The 17,161-nt window shown below is 45.6% G+C and overlaps 1 protein-coding gene across 3 annotated transcripts in view; it reads right to left on the minus strand.

The window, feature by feature from the left end:
• Nucleotides 1-1,274: 1,274 nt before the first annotated feature.
• Nucleotides 1,275-17,161, minus strand: part of VPS13C (vacuolar protein sorting 13 homolog C) — a 51,339-nt gene continuing 35,452 nt past the window's right edge. The window contains exons 61-83 of one of the 3 annotated variants that reach the window (XM_058155980.1): nt 16,968-17,132; nt 16,429-16,557; nt 16,101-16,234; nt 15,874-16,000; nt 15,222-15,457; nt 14,749-14,899; nt 13,959-14,103; nt 13,475-13,552; nt 13,201-13,270; nt 12,787-12,898; nt 12,456-12,569; nt 11,121-11,260; nt 10,230-10,311; nt 9,892-10,005; nt 9,379-9,454; nt 9,132-9,295; nt 8,096-8,141; nt 7,668-7,791; nt 7,226-7,340; nt 5,040-5,131; nt 4,517-4,640; nt 3,708-3,797; nt 1,275-2,634 (exon numbers count right to left, since the gene is read on the minus strand). In XM_058155980.1, the coding sequence (XP_058011963.1) occupies nt 2,539-2,634; nt 3,708-3,797; nt 4,517-4,640; nt 5,040-5,131; nt 7,226-7,340; nt 7,668-7,791; nt 8,096-8,141; nt 9,132-9,295; nt 9,379-9,454; nt 9,892-10,005; nt 10,230-10,311; nt 11,121-11,260; nt 12,456-12,569; nt 12,787-12,898; nt 13,201-13,270; nt 13,475-13,552; nt 13,959-14,103; nt 14,749-14,899; nt 15,222-15,457; nt 15,874-16,000; nt 16,101-16,234; nt 16,429-16,557; nt 16,968-17,132 (2,724 nt within the window). In that variant the 3' untranslated portion in view covers nt 1,275-2,538. Of the gene's footprint in view, nt 2,635-3,707; nt 3,798-4,516; nt 4,641-5,039; nt 5,132-5,153; nt 6,925-7,225; nt 7,341-7,667; nt 7,792-8,095; nt 8,142-9,131; nt 9,296-9,378; nt 9,455-9,891; nt 10,006-10,229; nt 10,312-11,120; nt 11,261-12,455; nt 12,570-12,786; nt 12,899-13,200; nt 13,271-13,474; nt 13,553-13,958; nt 14,104-14,748; nt 14,900-15,221; nt 15,458-15,873; nt 16,001-16,100; nt 16,235-16,428; nt 16,558-16,967; nt 17,133-17,161 lie in introns of those variants that run through there. The other 2 variants (XM_058155981.1, XM_058155982.1) reach the window with 2 other exon arrangements.

The following is a 17,161-nucleotide window of genomic DNA, read 5'->3' on the forward strand; positions in this document are numbered from 1 at the left end:
AGTGGTTCTCTGGTACTTTGCATTTCATATTAAGTAAAAAATCTATTTCTGCACCTGATGAAAATGCACGGAAGGTCTCCTGGCTGCTGCACCAGCATTCAGACTCGTTTTTCGAGACCCCGTGGTCTCACGCCACTTCCTCTGAATATTTATGAACATTTTAGATGTGAAGAGGTCTTCAAGAAGAGCTTCTACGAAGGGAGAGTGGCTCAGAGACGAGTGCAGTCATACCAAGCATCCCAATGCCGTTTGCAAAGTGCGCTGGGCCTTCTTGTCCAGGGCCAAGTGTACAATTGCTCAGGTGTCTCCAATGGGGTCACCCAGTTTCTGCAGCCTTGTGGACATGTGGTTTCAAGGAACTTGTCCCTCAAACAGCAGCCAGTGCCTTGAACTTTATCCACCTCCTCGGTCTTTCAGCAGGGGCCCCTGGGAACTCAGAGAGATCTGGGCTTTTCTTTGAACTGTGGAAAACAGCCGGCGTTCAGACTGTGCAATTGAGCTGGCTAATAATTATTATCTGCCCGTCCCTCTTAAATTATTTCTAAATAAATAGAAATATTTATTTAGTTACAAGTCAAAATAGATGCCGGGATTCATTATTTGCTTGCCAGCTTTACAAATTCTATCATCTTATCACTGATAGTTTCATCAGATGAGTTTTATTTTATAAAAATAAAATCTATCTCCATTACCCCAATGACTTTTCCATTCCTTCCTTAAATTTTTTTTCCAGCTTTTAAGTTTGATTCGGTAATGCACCATGTATTATTTTTCAGCCTTTAAACTTGTCAACAAAAGTCTGGGAATAAAATCAAACAATTATGACATATTGGTGCTAAGATTTTTAAAGTCATCAAACGCTCTTCTGGAGAAAGCCCAGATGGGAAGGCCTGGGGGAAAAAATGGAAAAACTGGGGGAAAACCAGGGTTTTCCAAAGCTGGAAAAAAATGGGGGGGGGACTGTTTTTTCTGCGTTTTTCCAGGCCTTCCCATCTTTAGCCCAGACACAGATATTTCTTGTGTGCAATCACAAGAAGTGAAGTTTTGTAACTACTACACACAGGCCTTGTGGCTTTGTGCAACTTGTTCTTAGCATACAGCAGGAAGGCTTAAGTATCTGCTGTAAAAACAAGGAAATGCTGCCCTCTTGTGGAAAGCAATCCAACCTGATTTCGGAGGGTTTGACTGATGACTCTCAGCCACACATCATCCCTTTGCAAGTGGACTGAATTCTGCAGCACAGTTAACATTCTTCGATGGTATCACAGAAAGAGTCGCATGTAAAATATTTTTATTTGGCAGTATATAATATACGTAACAAAAGTAAACACAGAAAATAGTACATTTTATATGACCAACAGCCAAACTCCCTGAGTGAACTAGGTAAGTTTGAAGATGTCTACCTGCTAACTCTGATCTGGCCATATTAGTTTGTGCCTCATTTAAAGTTCTAAATTAGAGCCTGATATTATTTAGGTATTGATCCTGCTATTTTGTAAATAACAGTTTGTGCTATTGTGTTTTGCTTGAGGCAGTGACTCTGCCGTAATTTGACTGTAACTGCTGACATATAAATTTGTACCTTGTTCGTTGCAAACTCTTTGGCACTGAAAGATTATTCTGGGGTGTAAATTGGATGTGCTGAGACTATAAACGGAGCTAATAATATCATTAACCAGTCCTGGCCATGTTGATGTTAATACTAGCATGTTGTGAGTATGAAGGTGCTACCCAAAACAAGTGTGCAAAAAGAGAGCATTCCCCCCCAAAATACAAATAACTGAGCAGGGAAATGCTGAATGCTTAGCAGAAATGCCTGTGGGGCAGCCCAAATGATTTACTACGTTGCCTCCAAAGAGGACTTTGGCAGGATTAGTACAGATGGAGGGGTTAAGACACCCAGGGCCTGATCCCTGCCAAGCACCTGGGTGTTGCTCAACTCCAACCTAAAATCCACTGGAAGAGATAAGGGAGCCGAGAGGGCTTTCAACCTTTGCATTTGCTGGTGTGAGATGCAATGCGCCAGGACCCTGAGTCGGTTCCTTCTTTTAAGCCTAGGTATTTTTCTGTATATATTGTCATCAGAAAATCTGGTGGAAAGGCGCAGAACATTTCAAAAAAAGAATTTATGTTCTAAGCCAAACATTCCTTTCTGTATCACATAAATCTAAATAAGAGTAATGAACATAATTAGGCATTATTGACTGACCAGCATGAAGAAAGAACATCTGTCCCTGATTACATCGGCATGGCTATCATCCACTAGGCCCCGGAGTCTTCTGCATTACAAAAATCTCCCTCTGAATAGACCTGATAGGAGGGTCACGGAAAACTTATTTTCTGTCGAAGGCAGTAGAAATGAATTTTAATTAATTTAAAGCAGAAGGAATTTTGGGATTCTTTCTTTGGGCTCTCGATTGTCAAGATTTTCTAAAAGCACACCCACAACCGACTGAAATCTAGAGAGTAAAGCTGAGGCCACGCACTGATGGTTCCCCCAAAGACATTTTCTGAAGGAGGGGCTGAGCGAAGTCCCAGTCACGTCCTGGATGTGCTTCTTTTCAGAGAGGCTTGCTTCACCAGGGTCTGCTGGTGCCTGCTGGCTTCAGCCGCATCGATGGCTTGACACGTTCTCTGCAAAGCGGCAGAATGTAGCAATTAGAACCCTTCCCTGAGAAAATGAGCAACCTTTTCTTGCAAAGATAGAAAAACCTTCCGTCGCGAGCTTAAAACACACTTATTCATCTGCGCAGGACTGGATTAGATTTTAAATTTACTGGTTTTAAATGGGTTTTATTATTTATATTGTTTTTAACAATTCAGCTATGTGGAATAAGTTTTTTAATTGTTATTTTAGTCTGTATTTATATGTATTTTTTACTTGCCTGTGAACCGCCCTGAGTCCCTAGGGAGATAGGGCGGTATATAAATGTGAAAAATAAATAAATAAATAAATAAATAAAAACCCAGCTCTGCGCTGCCACTGCCATCTTCGACCAAGAGTTGGCACAATGAAGATGTCCCAGGAAGTGTTACAGGTAGACCTTAGCGATGGTCCACCTGGGGAGTATTTGCAATTCCAATTCACACTTGCAATTCTCACTTCCCCCCCGGGGTCACGTGACCTGCACGTCGGGTGCTCGGCAACCAGGCCACGTTTATGGCCATTTGCAGTGACTCAATCAAGTGACAATGGTTTATGTCAGTTTTGCTGAAAACTGGCATTTATGTCCGATTTTCTCCAAAATTGTGCCCGTAGCCCATTTTATGACCATTGTCAGTTACAACTGTGATGGGCAAGATCCATTTTGCTTGTAACTCGAGGATGACCTGAGGTTTGAGGAAATGCCTCTGCCTGTCTACCTCTGAGACTCGATGCTCATGATCCGCTGTGGCTAAGAAAGTGTCAGAAGTGAACGGGACAGTGACCCAGGGAAGTAAGGGTCCTCCCTCATGCCCCAATTTTTCTCCTCCTGTTCTAATTAAGCAAAAACTGTATCTTCAGTGTGGAGGGTAGAAAAACCGATTCCCCTGGAAATTGCCCTAGAAAGGCTGCAGACCAAACGGGGCCTTAATGTCCTCGCCTGAGGAAAGACCACAACGTACAAATGTCACTCGGGAAGCTGTGCAATAACCTTTCAAAGGCAAAGACCCAGGACAGCCGGCGTCAAGGTTGTGCCTCGGCTGAATCGTTAGGGGACCCTTACCTTTGCGGCAGCTGCGTCCGGTAGTCGGATTTTCTTTATTAATTCTTGTCCCGAACTCTCCTTTTTGGGGAATGGCAGTATCCCTTTGTCCTGTTAGAAATGGCACAAAACACTGAGTTCCTGTTTAGGAACACTAACCCTAAACAGGAACTCAGTAGGCAAGGAATAGAAATAGCATGGTGGCCACAAATGCAAATACAATCGTGTTATGAGAAAGATGCAAAAATGTATGGCTTTAATAAAGGACCAACAGAATTAGACCAGATGTTAATCGGAACAGATGTTATGAAGGACAGAGAAGAAACTGAATATTTTCTGATGTGGGATGTGGGAAAATCTCAACACTTAAAATATTCAACTATGTATCAGAAAATGAACCCGAAGATATTTTTGAGTTTGCCTGATTTCATTTTGGAACACCTTCACATCCAAAGTTAATCCCTCTGTTATTTTTGCCCAGAGAGTGTTCCAATACTTTGAAGACATTTATTAGAGCATAAGGGACCATATTTTTCCAGCCTTGTCTTCTATTGAGAAGGACGGACTTTGGTTTCTCTTTCAGAACAAAGTCTGATCGAGCGCCTTATTTCCAGGAGTAAAGTTATTACTTATCTCACAAAAGGAGATGCGGCATTAGTCTATCAGTCCACTAATAAAATCAATACTGCAAGAATAATTTAAAATATATCCTTAAAACACAGTAGAGGTTTTGGTTCTGGGTTCATGTTCCTCTAGCAAGTTTGTTTGCTGATTAATAATAGCTGTTATGCATTGGTCAAACTTATTATGCCGAGATCAGACTGTCTTACCTTAACGAAGATTTGCAGCAGGTTTTCATCTGCCCTGGGGGGTCGTGTAAAATCTTCATATAAGTAATCCCAGTCTGTGGTCATGTGACCTAGGATCTCCACTTCTTTCATTAAGATGACTCTCCTGGGGTGAGCAAAAAGTCTTTTAGGACTTCCCTTTCCGAAGAAACAATCCACAATGGGTCCGAGACCAAGGCACTTTAACTTGAATGAAACAATCTCTGTTCCACTAAAGAATAAACCCCCTCCCCCCCTTCCCAAGAAAGCCCCGATTCTACTTGTGGGGAGGCTCAGCTTAATTGCAAAGCACAATCCTGCTTCCACTACTATCAACATAAGCTTCCGCTGAGGTCTACTCAGCCAACTCAGCTCTTTGCAGAGCCAAAGCATCTGCCATCTCCTTCAATAAGGTCCTGATGAGAGAACGTGTCGTGGCAGCATCTTTCAGAATTAGGCTCCCTAAACTGTTCAATTCCAGGATGAGCGGGGAAAAACTCCTTCCGATTTGCTGGCCTGGCCATACCTGCTGGTGACCACAATGTAGGTCTTTCCTCTTCCTGGGATTGGACAATAGTGCTGGAAACTCTCGGCCTCCAGCTTCTTGATGTGGGAGTTCTGGAGAGGAAGTAAAAGTGCTTCGGATTAGATCAGACCTGCAGTGTTTAAACTTTTACACGAGGCACGACTGGCTTGTTCTGGACTGACCTCCCTCCCCAAAGGTGGTGCTAATGGAGCCCCATCTGAGATGCAGCAAAGACAGAGTGAAGTGGAGCCTCAACTGAGACTATCTGGAGGCCTTCAGTCCTGAGCCAGCAGAGAGCAGGGCAGGGCAGGGTGAAGGGAGAAGCCACATGGGCTGACGAGAGAAGAACAAAAGTCTTCCATGAAGTTCAAAGATGCCACTGGGAGGAAACAGGAGGTGAAGCCCAATTGCCCCCCCCCACTTCCCTCTGCAGCTGGGATGGGCAATGCAGTTCCCATCCAGATGTCTAGGAGCCTGACCCCTTCCTCACTGGCTATCTTGGCTGGGGAAAACAGGGGTTGAAGCTCTCTCTAGCTGAAAGGTGGCTGCAGATTATCGGCCCCTTCTCGAAACAGCGGCCCAATTCTCAGGGAGGCTGGCAGAGGATACGACTGTCACCCACCTTCAAAAAAAGGGTTCTCACAAGTTTAGGTATGAAAAACAAAATTTTAATTCACCAGTTCATAGCATTATGTACACATTTTTTCAACATTACAAATTGAACACCAATATGAAGTGGGGAATATTACCAAGAACTCGCTTTATTTTGGGGTGGGGGAGGAAAGCCTCGTTGAGAAAGATTCGGCTTCTCTTCCCTTGAGAGGGAAAGCCGCTCCATACAAGAGGAGGGCAAGCAGGGGCCATTGTCCTCCCTGGGCTGCTCTGGGTGGGCAGCTGGGGCTACTCGCTCTCAACATTAACCGGATGAAGCACATATTCGGGGTGGGGGTGGGGGTGGGAATGCGTGTCCATTGTTTCATTATCCCCAGAAACGTCTGCAGTAAGGATACTCTGTCTCCCAACATAATTTATCACCTTTAAATCAATGTAGGAAAACCATGCATTGAAAGGAAATATATATATATACATTTGTAAAACCGTTAAAATAAATACGTTTCTGAATACATCCTTCCTTTTCAGCATCAAGGCACAGGTGTTACTGTTGAAGGGAATCAACTGGCTAACCTGGAGAGGGCTCTTAAGATCCCCACTATCTACAAAGGGAGCTCTGGGTGTTAATATAGTTTGAAATGGTCAGATTCCCTAACAAACATTCTAGAAGATGTTCCAATCTGATTTTGATGGAGAAGATTGATTGTGAAACTACAAGTCACACAAGTTTCTGATTTAGGGTCCCCAGGAAGACCCCAAAAATATCCACCGACAGTAAAATAGCTGTCTGCTTTTATCCATGTTGATGGTGAAAGGACAACACTTGGGTGAGATCATCATGGCATCTGCGTTGTCTTTTTTGCGCTTATGTTGTGACATCGCGCACAAGTATGCCAAATGCAGTGCACATTTCGCCACCTGCCTGGGGAAGCCTGTGCAGAACGAGATGCTCAGGACATGCCAGTGGTTTTATTACAAGACCCTCCTCTTTGCGTATCATAAAATGATGTTCCGCAATAACTCTCACAAAAATGCCTTTGGTCTCCGTTACAAATCGGTTAGGAAGAAGGGACTCCTCCTCTCTCCTGGCTCCTTTCCTATCTCGCTCTCCAGCCGCTTCCTGCCCAGAGCCCCCTTTCCTAGCAGCTCACTACTCTTGACATTCAGAAATATTTGCCCCGACATTCGAAATGAAGACTATCAAAAGTATTAACAGGATGCAAAGGCTCAGGTGATAACAACACCCAACCAGCGGATGTCTCCGGAATTAAGTCTTTTACATTTAAAGCAAACCAAGGCAGATAAAGATGGTTAAGTTAATCAGGAAAAGAGAAGCGTAACGGGTGATTCCGTTGGTCCAGCCGGGATTGGGCATGCATGGAAGGAGAAAGGGAGAAAGAAGAGTCACATTAGAAAGGGTGTGGAATGCAGTTCAAAGATTGCACAAGGGGGGGGAGGGGGAAGAACAATTTCAGCAAGGGGTCCCCACAGTCAACATCCACAAAGGCAACAGAAAAACCACAAGAGAAACACACACAGAGACACATTTAGGCAGCCACCTTTAAACACTGTACCTCAAACAAGTCACAACCGTCTGCCTCGCCTCGGTCGTAGGGCCGAATGATCCCGTCTTCGCGAATGAGGCGAGGGGGGCGCAGGCTGGAGACTTCTTCGGTAGACTCGGCTACCCTATGAGGAGAGGGAAGGGAAGTCCTTTCTAGTGAGGGGGCCTTCTGGAAAGATCCGTTCCCTCAGATTCTTCTACAGCCCATTTGAGAGGGACTCCATTCCAGAAACTCCTTCAGGGAGAGCAGCTAGGAGAAGGTGGCCTGCTGCTCTGCACCAAAAGGCCCAATGCACACAACCAAGAAGACGACACAGGGCTCATGTGTGTGTCCATGTTCTCCTTCTCGCCCGGGTCCAGTTCTCATATGCCGATTTCTAAGCGAGGCTCCCTTGGTCTCCTTCTGAAAAAGGAGGCCTGGGAAGTAACCCCCAGACGGCTGCTGGGCTCACCTCTGGATCCCTTGGAAGGTACTGCTGGCCATGTCAATGATGCCCCCGGTTGGGCGGGCCACCACTCCCACCAGTCCCTTCCCGATGCCCTTGAAGAAGCCAGCCGCGCCCTCCTTCTTGGCACCTTTCAGGATCAAGAGTGAGAAAAACAGGGTGGCATTTTCTGACTGCAGAGAGTGCCACTAAATTCAAAGCATTTTAATTTCAGGCCATCCTCAAGAAGCATTGGTTTTCTCTTTAACATTTCACTCTTTAGCGTTGTTATCTCTTGCTTCATGTTTCACTTCATGTCATGACTTCATATTTCAGGCGATTCAAATCAGGGACATTTAAACGGAACATGCAGCAAAGCAGTTACTAAAGTTGCTGTCATTTATATGCTTCTTGACTGAATTCTGTGAGGATTAACTTTGCTCCAACTCACTTACCTTCTACAGGTTTTGTGACTATCCCAGTTACTCCGCCAACAACTCCCTTAAAGAAAGCAGGGGGGGGGGAGATGGAGTTGCAAGTTAGAATGGCAAAGTTTCCCATTCATTTCACCCCAACCCTCCACTTTGGGGAAAACGGGTTCAGCCTGCTTAAATTTTCAACTGAAGACAATTCAGAAATTCTGATAATCCAAGACACACGATCCAGTCTGTAAAAAACAAGACTATAATCCACTTTTCATAAAGAAAAGTAATTTGGGAAACTAGCTTGTCATATTAGCTATGAGAAGGTTGGGTGTCAATCTAAGAATCCCTCAGCATGAATCCAGATGACCCGGCTGAAATCGGCCAAAACCCCAGAGAGCAGATGCACCAAAGCCCTGCGTGGCAGGAGATTATCCAGCCTTTCAAGAACTGTCTGCAACTTTTGCCAGGTTCTGGTGCCAGGAGGTCTTCTGGGCCACTGGCTGTCTGGGCAAAAGAAGCCAATCAAGCCCTAAGAATTCCAACCCAGCTTCACGTTTCTGACATGTTTCGAAAACTCTGGTCCACAGAAAAAAGTGCCAGATGCTGTCGGGTCAAACGTTCTAAATGCCTTCTGTATCACTGCATCCTTTCATCACTCCTGCTGCTCCTGAATGGGAGGTACTTGGGCCCCTGAAGGCGATTGGTACCCAGGTATCCCTAGCTTGGTCTCTGGAGAAACTCATCCCCCACCTTCAAACGGGCTCTCTGGCCACTCTCACCCACACACGAACGAAGGACACAGAGAGGGAGGGAACGTCTTGTCCCCAAAATGTCTAGGAAACACCTAACACTTGAAAACGATATCAAAACACAATGTTACTGCATGTAATTAATAGTTCTATTTCTGTTGTTTTGGTAGGCTATTTTTTTTTTACTCACTAGCAGGAGAAAATAAAACAGACCAAAGCACAACACACACACAGCACCGATTGGAGGTGGAATTAATTTAATACAGTAGGGGGGGGAAAAACCCAGAATTCCAAGGGGTATCTAAAAAACATCCTACCCTCAGAAAGCCCTTTCCACCTTTGGCAAGGCTGTCCCCAAAGTCCTTCGGCTGGCGCCCCATCTCCTCCCGTCTCTTCTGCTGGAACTCCTTATCCATGGTGATGGCAGCCAGGCCTTTTCCAACCGAGCCAGTGATGCGGGACACCACGCCTGCTGCACCACCTGCCAGCCAAGGGGAGTTTAGGGAGGCGCCAATGGAGAAAGCTCAAGGAAGCTTCTCCCCCCACCCAAGGTGCCCCACCTACCGACAGTGTGGCCAAGAAGGCTCCTCATGCCAATCACAAGGCCCTCAGCAAACTCTTCAGGTCCCTGGACAGCTCCCTACAGACAAGTAGATCCCAAGCGGATTCTGAGAGCAAAGCTAAGTGTCCAGTGGGCATCCAGCACTTTGCTCTTGTCAACCGTGGCTGTGGACTGCTCAGACGGCAGCTGAAGCCTTGCCGTAAGCTACTTAAAACTACACGGCTGCCAGTACATGCTCCTTGCTGGAGCACCCATGGAAAAGCCAAAGGAGCCTTCAGGTTGACTCCACATCCTGACTCTTATCGCACAACTGGCAGCAGCCCTGAAGGGAGTCATGAAGGAGAGCCGAGATTTCACAGATATCCCCCTCCCCCAGGGTTTATTCATCTTCAGGGCTTCCATTGCATTGGGGCAGGGGGATTTGGTGGGGTGGGAAGGTGGAACCTCTCCAGACACCAAGTTCCCAGATTTTCTGCTCTCAATCATCGCTCCACAATGCTCTAACGCCACCGTACCTGGAAGGGCTCGTAGAATAGGGCCTCCACACCTTCCGAAAGGCCTCTGATTAAGCCGAAGGGGTTGCCCAGGACATCCAGTCCCAACACAAGAATGTACATCTGCTTCAGGAACTTTAAACAAAAAAAGAACACAAAAAATGAGTGTTTGAAATGATAGACAGGCCTATCCTGGAAGCAGGAGAAGAGGGGAGTGAAAGGAGGAGGGATTATCAGGTCTAAAGTAGCAACACTTAAACAGGAGAGAAACCGCAAGGACTCTGGCTGCTCTTGCTAATGGGTTTTATGCAAGGGGGGGAGAGAGAGGGAAGGAGGGGCGAAGGACAGGGACGACTTACTTGCCCGCTGTAATGGCCGATGACTCTCCACAGCAATTCATTTCTTTTGTAAAACTGGTATTTGATTTCGAAGAAAGCAAGCCTGAAAGCAGCAGATAAACGACTTCATGAAGATCCATCCATCGCTTAGAAATCTATCGTCCTCTGCATTTAAAGAATCTTACAGAATCTACTCTATAGGAAGGCCTTGTGGAGCAAGCGATCTTCATCCCGTTCTGAAACCCAGCAGAGCTGATAAGCCATCCAGGAAGCAGATTGGGAGTCAAAATCAGATTTCCTCACCGCTTAAAGAGCGTGTGATATTTGCGTGGATGATGGTCCTTTCCCTGCTAGCAAGCCCAGGTTGGCATGTCCAAGAATTGACACACGTGATGGCCAGGAAATGGGAAGTGATTGAGCCCTGCAAACCTCATCCTCTAAGGCATGTCTGAAGGGTGACAAGAGGCTCATGGCTCTGGGACATCCCTGCCTTGTCCTTCCCAGGCCTTCCTGGCAGGGATTGTCGTCTGCAGGGACCTCAACTCCTGCCTAAGATCTTCGTGGCTGCGTTTTAGAAAAGTTCTTACCGCCCAGCTTTGTGGATAGATTCATTATGAAATCTAATCCCTCTTGTGGTTTGGGGCTTGATTTAAATGGAGTTTGTATCTTTTGCCTTGGAAAGGTAGTGTCATTTTGATGTTGTTGAGTATGGATTTTTCAATCCTTATTTATCAAATGGGTTGTTGGTTTTTTTGCTGCTCCAAATCTGGACTGACAGGAGCAGCACAGAGCCCAGGAAATAGAGGAATCCATGTCTGACCCGTTGTCCCACTGGATGTGAATAATGCTCCAAGTCCCCTGGAGGTCCCCAGGCTGCTTCTACTCCCAAGAACTTCCTGAGATGAACCTTACTTGAAGATGAGGTCATCCACATCGGTCAAGGTGGCTCCGATGCTCTTCAGGAGCAGATTGACAGAATGGATGGCGATCACGTCACCCTGGCCGGACTCGGAGGCGTCGGTGCCAGAGCCCAAGGACAGGCTTAAATGGAGCTGGCAAGAGAGAAAGCAGCGCTTAAGAGAGCCGTTGAAGCTCAAATATTTTGTCCCCCCTTGGAGAAGACCCTGGTGTTGGGAAAGGTGGGAGGCAAAAGGAGAGAAGGGGACGGCAGAGGAGGAGATGGTTAGGGAGGGCCATTGACGCAATGAAGGCGAGTTTGGGGAAACTCTGGGAGACGGTGGAGGGCAGGGAGGCCTGGTGTGCTGTGGTCCATGGGCCATCGGCCGCGAAGAATTGGATATGACTTAGCAATTGAATGACAATAACAACAAGAGAGCTATTGTTAGTTATTAAGCTTTGCTGAACTGCAGGATTCATTTAAATACCACTTTTAAAAAAAACTATTGAGTTTTCAGTTAACTCATTTCTGTCAGCTTTTTTAATTCTGGCAAGTTTCATATTCATATTCATTCATTCATATGGTCTCCTTTCAAAAAGTTCAACATCAACCTTATTTCAAAGCTGGTTCTCAATCCTGTTTGCATTTTATTAAATTGAGGAGGGAATCAAAGAATTCCATAAGGAACATTTCGTTGAATTTTCAATTTAGCATTTCTACACAGAACTTAAGAAATTTAAATGCAAAACCATCTGATAAAGAAAGCACTTTTAAAATATTGGGGGACAGGGAGAAATAGAACCAGAAATAATGCCTTCTATTAGGGTCGTGATAATGAAAAGCAAATTATGGAATTTGTGGTCCTTAAAAACAAGGCTTTAGGCTCAAAAGTGTACAAAAAAACCAGAATTTAAGGCAGGTTCCACAAATTATTCCAAATTAACCCAAGAGATGTTTTCTTCCATCTAGTTAGCTAGCTAATGGAGAAAGAAATTAAACTTTACCATATATGGAAGCAGAGCCCGAACACCACAAAGCCATTTTCTCCCTGCTGGGCTCATGGAAGGATGTAAAACAGGAAAATGAGGAAGGGGCTGTGTCGTTCTCCTCAGAGGAGGGGGGGGTCTCAGGCGGTGCTCATTGGAGGGAATAAGTGCTTTTGGCGCTAACGCCTTGGCACTGGGGCCAAACTGCAAACCTCACAGCTCCCACCTCAATCTGAGGCATTTGGGCAAATGCTTCGTCCCTTGTGAGTGCCCTGTGACTGCCTTGTGCCGGGGGGGGGGGGGGGGGACCAGCGTGTGCAGCCCCCTCTCAGGGGGAGGAGCTGCTGTTCTCTGAAAACAAACCTTCAGGGGAGAAATGTGGAAGTGTTCAAAGAAACTAAGAGTGGATACGTCCGTCAAGGAGGATTCCATCAACTCCGTGTTAAGAGCATCGATATCTTTCTGTATCAACCCGGTCTGTTAAAACAGAAATAAGTTTGAACAGGTATCCTCAATTGGGTTCAAGCACAAACATTACACATTTTCATATTTGTTTACTGAAACCTCTTTCGTTAATATCTTCCAGCCTTTTGGTACCCATACTTATGCTTTTTTTAAAGGGGGATTTCCCTTTTTTCTCTTTTTAATCCCTCCAGTTTTTAAAACATCCCTCCCAAGTGGAGACGGCGACCACCTTCTGCTTCCCAGCTTCTGGGTCTGTGGCTGGAGTGAAGAGGTCAATCACAGCTGCTAGGAATCCCTGATCCAGCTTCAAAGCCATCTCCTGGACGAGAACCATGAAATACCTGGCAGAAGGAAATCAGAATTGACACAGGAAACCTGCAGGAAGGAGGGAGAGCAACTCTAGAATGGGGGAAGCAGGAAGGATCCCCAGATTCTGTCTGCCAGAACCTGCCATCAGACACCACATCTTCTAGAGAGAACTGTGGAGGAAGTCATCTTTGAACATTATGCCAAAAGCTACAAATATGGAATCAGTGGACTCTTTTACTTTTTCTCTGAATATGAAGAACGTGTTGTTGTTTTAGTTGGTAACCAGAGAAGATACGACGCATGTTTCAGACATGGCTGAATATAATTTACTTACTTGAACTGCAACACTTTGCTGTATTCATTAAATCGAATTATGATGCTGACGTCAATTAAAGGTTTCGGTTCTAAGTAAGAAAAGTAAAGAAAGAGAGAGAAATGAATTGGATGCCTATTTTGCCTGGTTTGGTTAGTACAGAAATGTCCAACTTTGGCAACTTTAAGTCCTGTGGACTTCAACTCCTAGCATTCCCCAGTCGGCTGGTCTTAAAAGTTATCAAGGTTGGATACCCCTGAGTTGTTGGTCCATAGGTGCTTGAAATTCATCTCACCTGAATCGAGTGCGATGGATTTGGGAGGAGCCACAGGGTGAAACACCACCGGGAACATGGAACCAGGGAGCTGGTTGTCTACCTTGAAGGGAGGAGAACAGGGATACATGGAGAGCATTAACCAGTCTGCCAGTCTAGTAGTTATTTCTAAACAAGGAGCCTTGCAGGCGGGATGTGCCAGCATCTATTTAACTAAAATGCCAATGGATTAGAAAGACGGTAGACTTGTGACACCAGATTAAGAGGAAAACCTTAGAGGATTTGCTGAGGAGAAAATTGTGGTGTTAATGTTTCTTTCAAAACACAGCTGTAACATTTCTATTGTCCTTTCTCTTTCAGAAACACCACCAAGTGAATTTCTAGGAGCCGACCCTGGATAAAAACAGCGATAAGAGACTCTGGCAGACCTTGGGCCGATCATCTTTAAGAAGCCCAGCCTCTTAATCCCTGGGGAGAGATTAGCCTTCTCTAAGAGCAAAGGCACCTACCTGGAGCCAGTATAACTGAGCCCGTAAGCTCTTCTGATGCGCTGACTGCTTGAATTCAATTTGGATGGCCGACAGAAAGTCTCGCTTGATTATGCATTTGAATGGAAGGCGCATTTCCATTGGCACCTTATCGAAGTTTATCTGGAAACAGAAAGTAGAGCTACAGTTGCTATTATGTGAGCTCATTTCACATTTCACACCCTGAGATACAGGGACATTTCAGACCAAAATGCAACTCCTGAGAAAGAGTGAAATTCTTCTTCCTCTCCAACTGTCTCCCGGTTGTTGTGTTTGTCACTTGTTGTGACAAACACAGCAACAGTGACAAACACACCGTATTGTCCCTTGCCCCACTGAAAACTACGCCTTGACTAACCTAGCTGTGGACTAGTTTGCTTGTCTTCAAGGCCCAAAGTCAGGCATTGTTCAGGAGCTCAAATTTCAATAAACTTGATTCGATGCTACTCAACAAACCTTAAATGCCGAAATAGGCTCTTGGCTGTCCAGAATCTAACAGATCAATGCTCAAATGCCCTGACATGGACTCAAGAACCAGCACTGGCCAAGCACTGATGGTGTTGCCTAGTCTTGTAATGGAATGTCTGCAAGGAAACCACCAAACTCAAAGAGCACCAAGGACCCCACAACTCAAGAACCGGCTGGAGGAGTTTCTCACTTCTGGAAGGGAGCCGAGGGTCACAAAGAAGAGATTTTGCCAAGCATCTTAGGCTCAGCTGTATTTCTACCGTTTGGAGGGTTTGACCTTCCTCTGTGGCTGCAGCCTACCTCAAAGTTGTTGTTGATTTTAATCCAGCCGGAAGGCTCCGTGCTCTGCACAAAGATATGCCGTTGATAAGCCTGTTCTAAGAGGTTGATGTGCTTCTGATTAAAGGGCTTCCACCTTTGCTTTGGTTTCAGTTCCCAGACAATGCCTGAACTGCAAAAAGTAAAGGGAGAATCAGAAACTAAATCCTTATAGGGAAATATATTGCACGTCATTAAAGGAAATATCTCTTAATTATTTAATTTCTAAATTGGTGAGGCTGCTGCTTCTCTGCAATGTGACCAAGACCGAATGTCACTCAAGAGTCAAAGAAAAACCTCCCAAATCTGTCTTCAGCAGCTTTTTTTTATATTAAAGGAATCCAAAATGGGCATTTGATTAGGGAAATACGAGCAACTAACGCTATGCACCGAAAGCATCACCTGCGCACGCACGCACACGCACACACACACACACACACACAGACCAACGTTACCTGGTGATGCCTATGTAAGAGATCTCCTGTTTCCTGTTGTTGTTGACCAGTGAAAGGCCGAGGCCCTGAAGAGCAACGCTTATTTCCTGGTCAGGCTGCTCCATCTCCTCAGCCTGCCTCGCTTTGGACACCAAGGCCACGTCCTCCGTGAAGAGCAGGACCCTCTGCCGCCCATCCAGGAAAGAGACCCAGTGGATGGGGGTGTTGGCGTTGTACGGAAACTGACCAAACTCGTCCTGAATTGGCAGGAAAGAAGAAGCAAGGGGAAGGACGGTAAGCAGCAAAATGGAAACCCTTTGCACACGCTTTTGTTAAAATAGCGAATCCTTTAATTTAGCTTTAAAAATAGTCACTGGCTGATTAGCAAGGAAAAGGGATTGAAGACAGTAACAGAAATATTGCTGAAAAGGGGCTGCTAGGCTCTAAAATAATGAGCTGGCCAAATGAATATATTGAGCAGGAGGCTTTAGGACTCAAAAATTAAATGCTATTTCCAGAGGGAGGGAGGGAGGGAGGGAGGGAGGGAGGGAGGGAGGGAGGGAGGGAGGAAGGAAGGAAGGAAGGAAGGAAGGAAGGAAGGAAGGAAGGAAGGAAGGAAAGAAGGAGCATACAAAGACTGAGAGTGCTAGATTGACAAGGTAATACAGATTACCTTGAGAAGATTGAGTTCACCGGTGTTTTGTGCATAGTTCCAACTTAATTTTCTTATCCCTGTAGGATCTGCCCAAACAAACAATCTAACTTCCTTCGGCTTCAGTTCCATCACTTCCTGCAGGCCGCTGCATGGATTAAAAAAGACCAATGGGAAACTCCTGCGATGCCCCGGGCTCTACAAACAGCAGCGCCTCTTGCTCAAGACATGGGCGCCTTCCCACCTACCTCTGCTGGTACTTCAGAGTCGCCCACGAAGTCTGATTAATGATCAATGCAGGGGCAGCCCCCTCGTAATAATCGGAGAAGTTGATAACTATGGAATGCTCAGCCACGCTGACGTTGACCAGGATACCCGTATTCTGTGGGAAGGAACAGAAGTGATGCCCACAGCATCTTGGCAGTTTCACTGCAGCTCCAGAAGTGGCAGGAAGCCCCCTCCTGCCATGGCTCTTGACCATGACTCCACCTGCAAGGTCAGCGGGGCAGGCATGCCAGGACCCCAGGTTGCTTTCAGAGCCTTAAAAGAGAAGAACACGCGTACTTGCAATCTTACCATTTTTTCCAGGCTCAGCAATGTCCCGTTGTCCTGTTGGTTGTAGAAGAAGGGCTTGGAGACTTGCTCGGAGCCACTCACTCTGATGCACAGCTTGCCAGATGGACTTTCAGGCCAAAACGCAACACACTAGCAGGAAAAAGGGAAACAGGGGTAGATAAAGAAATAATTGTTTATTTGCCAATTGTTTTGATTAATGTCTTGTAAGAAGTTGGAGTTGGCATGTTCTCCAACCTGGCACCCTCTAGAGATTCCACATTAGCTGTAGAGGAAGGTTGTAAAGTTTGGTGATCCATTATTACCACTTTGATCTCTGTCTGAATGTGCTGCTTTAGTGTCCCAACAGATCAAATCAGGGAGCAATAATAAGCAATGATCATTTTTAACGAGAGAGCTCCTTCCAAGTCATGCTGCTATCCACTGAACCACTAACATCACAACTATGTTTTACAACTAGAAACTCTTAACAAGCCCTTGTTTCAGACAACACGACACTGAGAGCAAGCCAGCTAGACTGAAACTCGGTCTCCCAATGCTACCTCTGAGGGTGAGAAGTAATTCCATTTATTAGTAGGAAACGATCCATCAGCTCCTATTTCTCCGAATTCCAGCTCCAAGGAAGAGGTGTTTGTTATGGTATAGAATGGTGTCAGAGTGACGATCCGAGTCAGGTTGAAGCTGCTCATTTGAATAGTGACGCCAACCTGCAGAATGATATTACCATTTGTATTTC

This window comes from Ahaetulla prasina, chromosome 13 (genome assembly GCF_028640845.1).
Source record: "Ahaetulla prasina isolate Xishuangbanna chromosome 13, ASM2864084v1, whole genome shotgun sequence".
In the NCBI taxonomy this organism is placed as follows: Eukaryota; Metazoa; Chordata; class Lepidosauria; order Squamata; family Colubridae; genus Ahaetulla; species Ahaetulla prasina.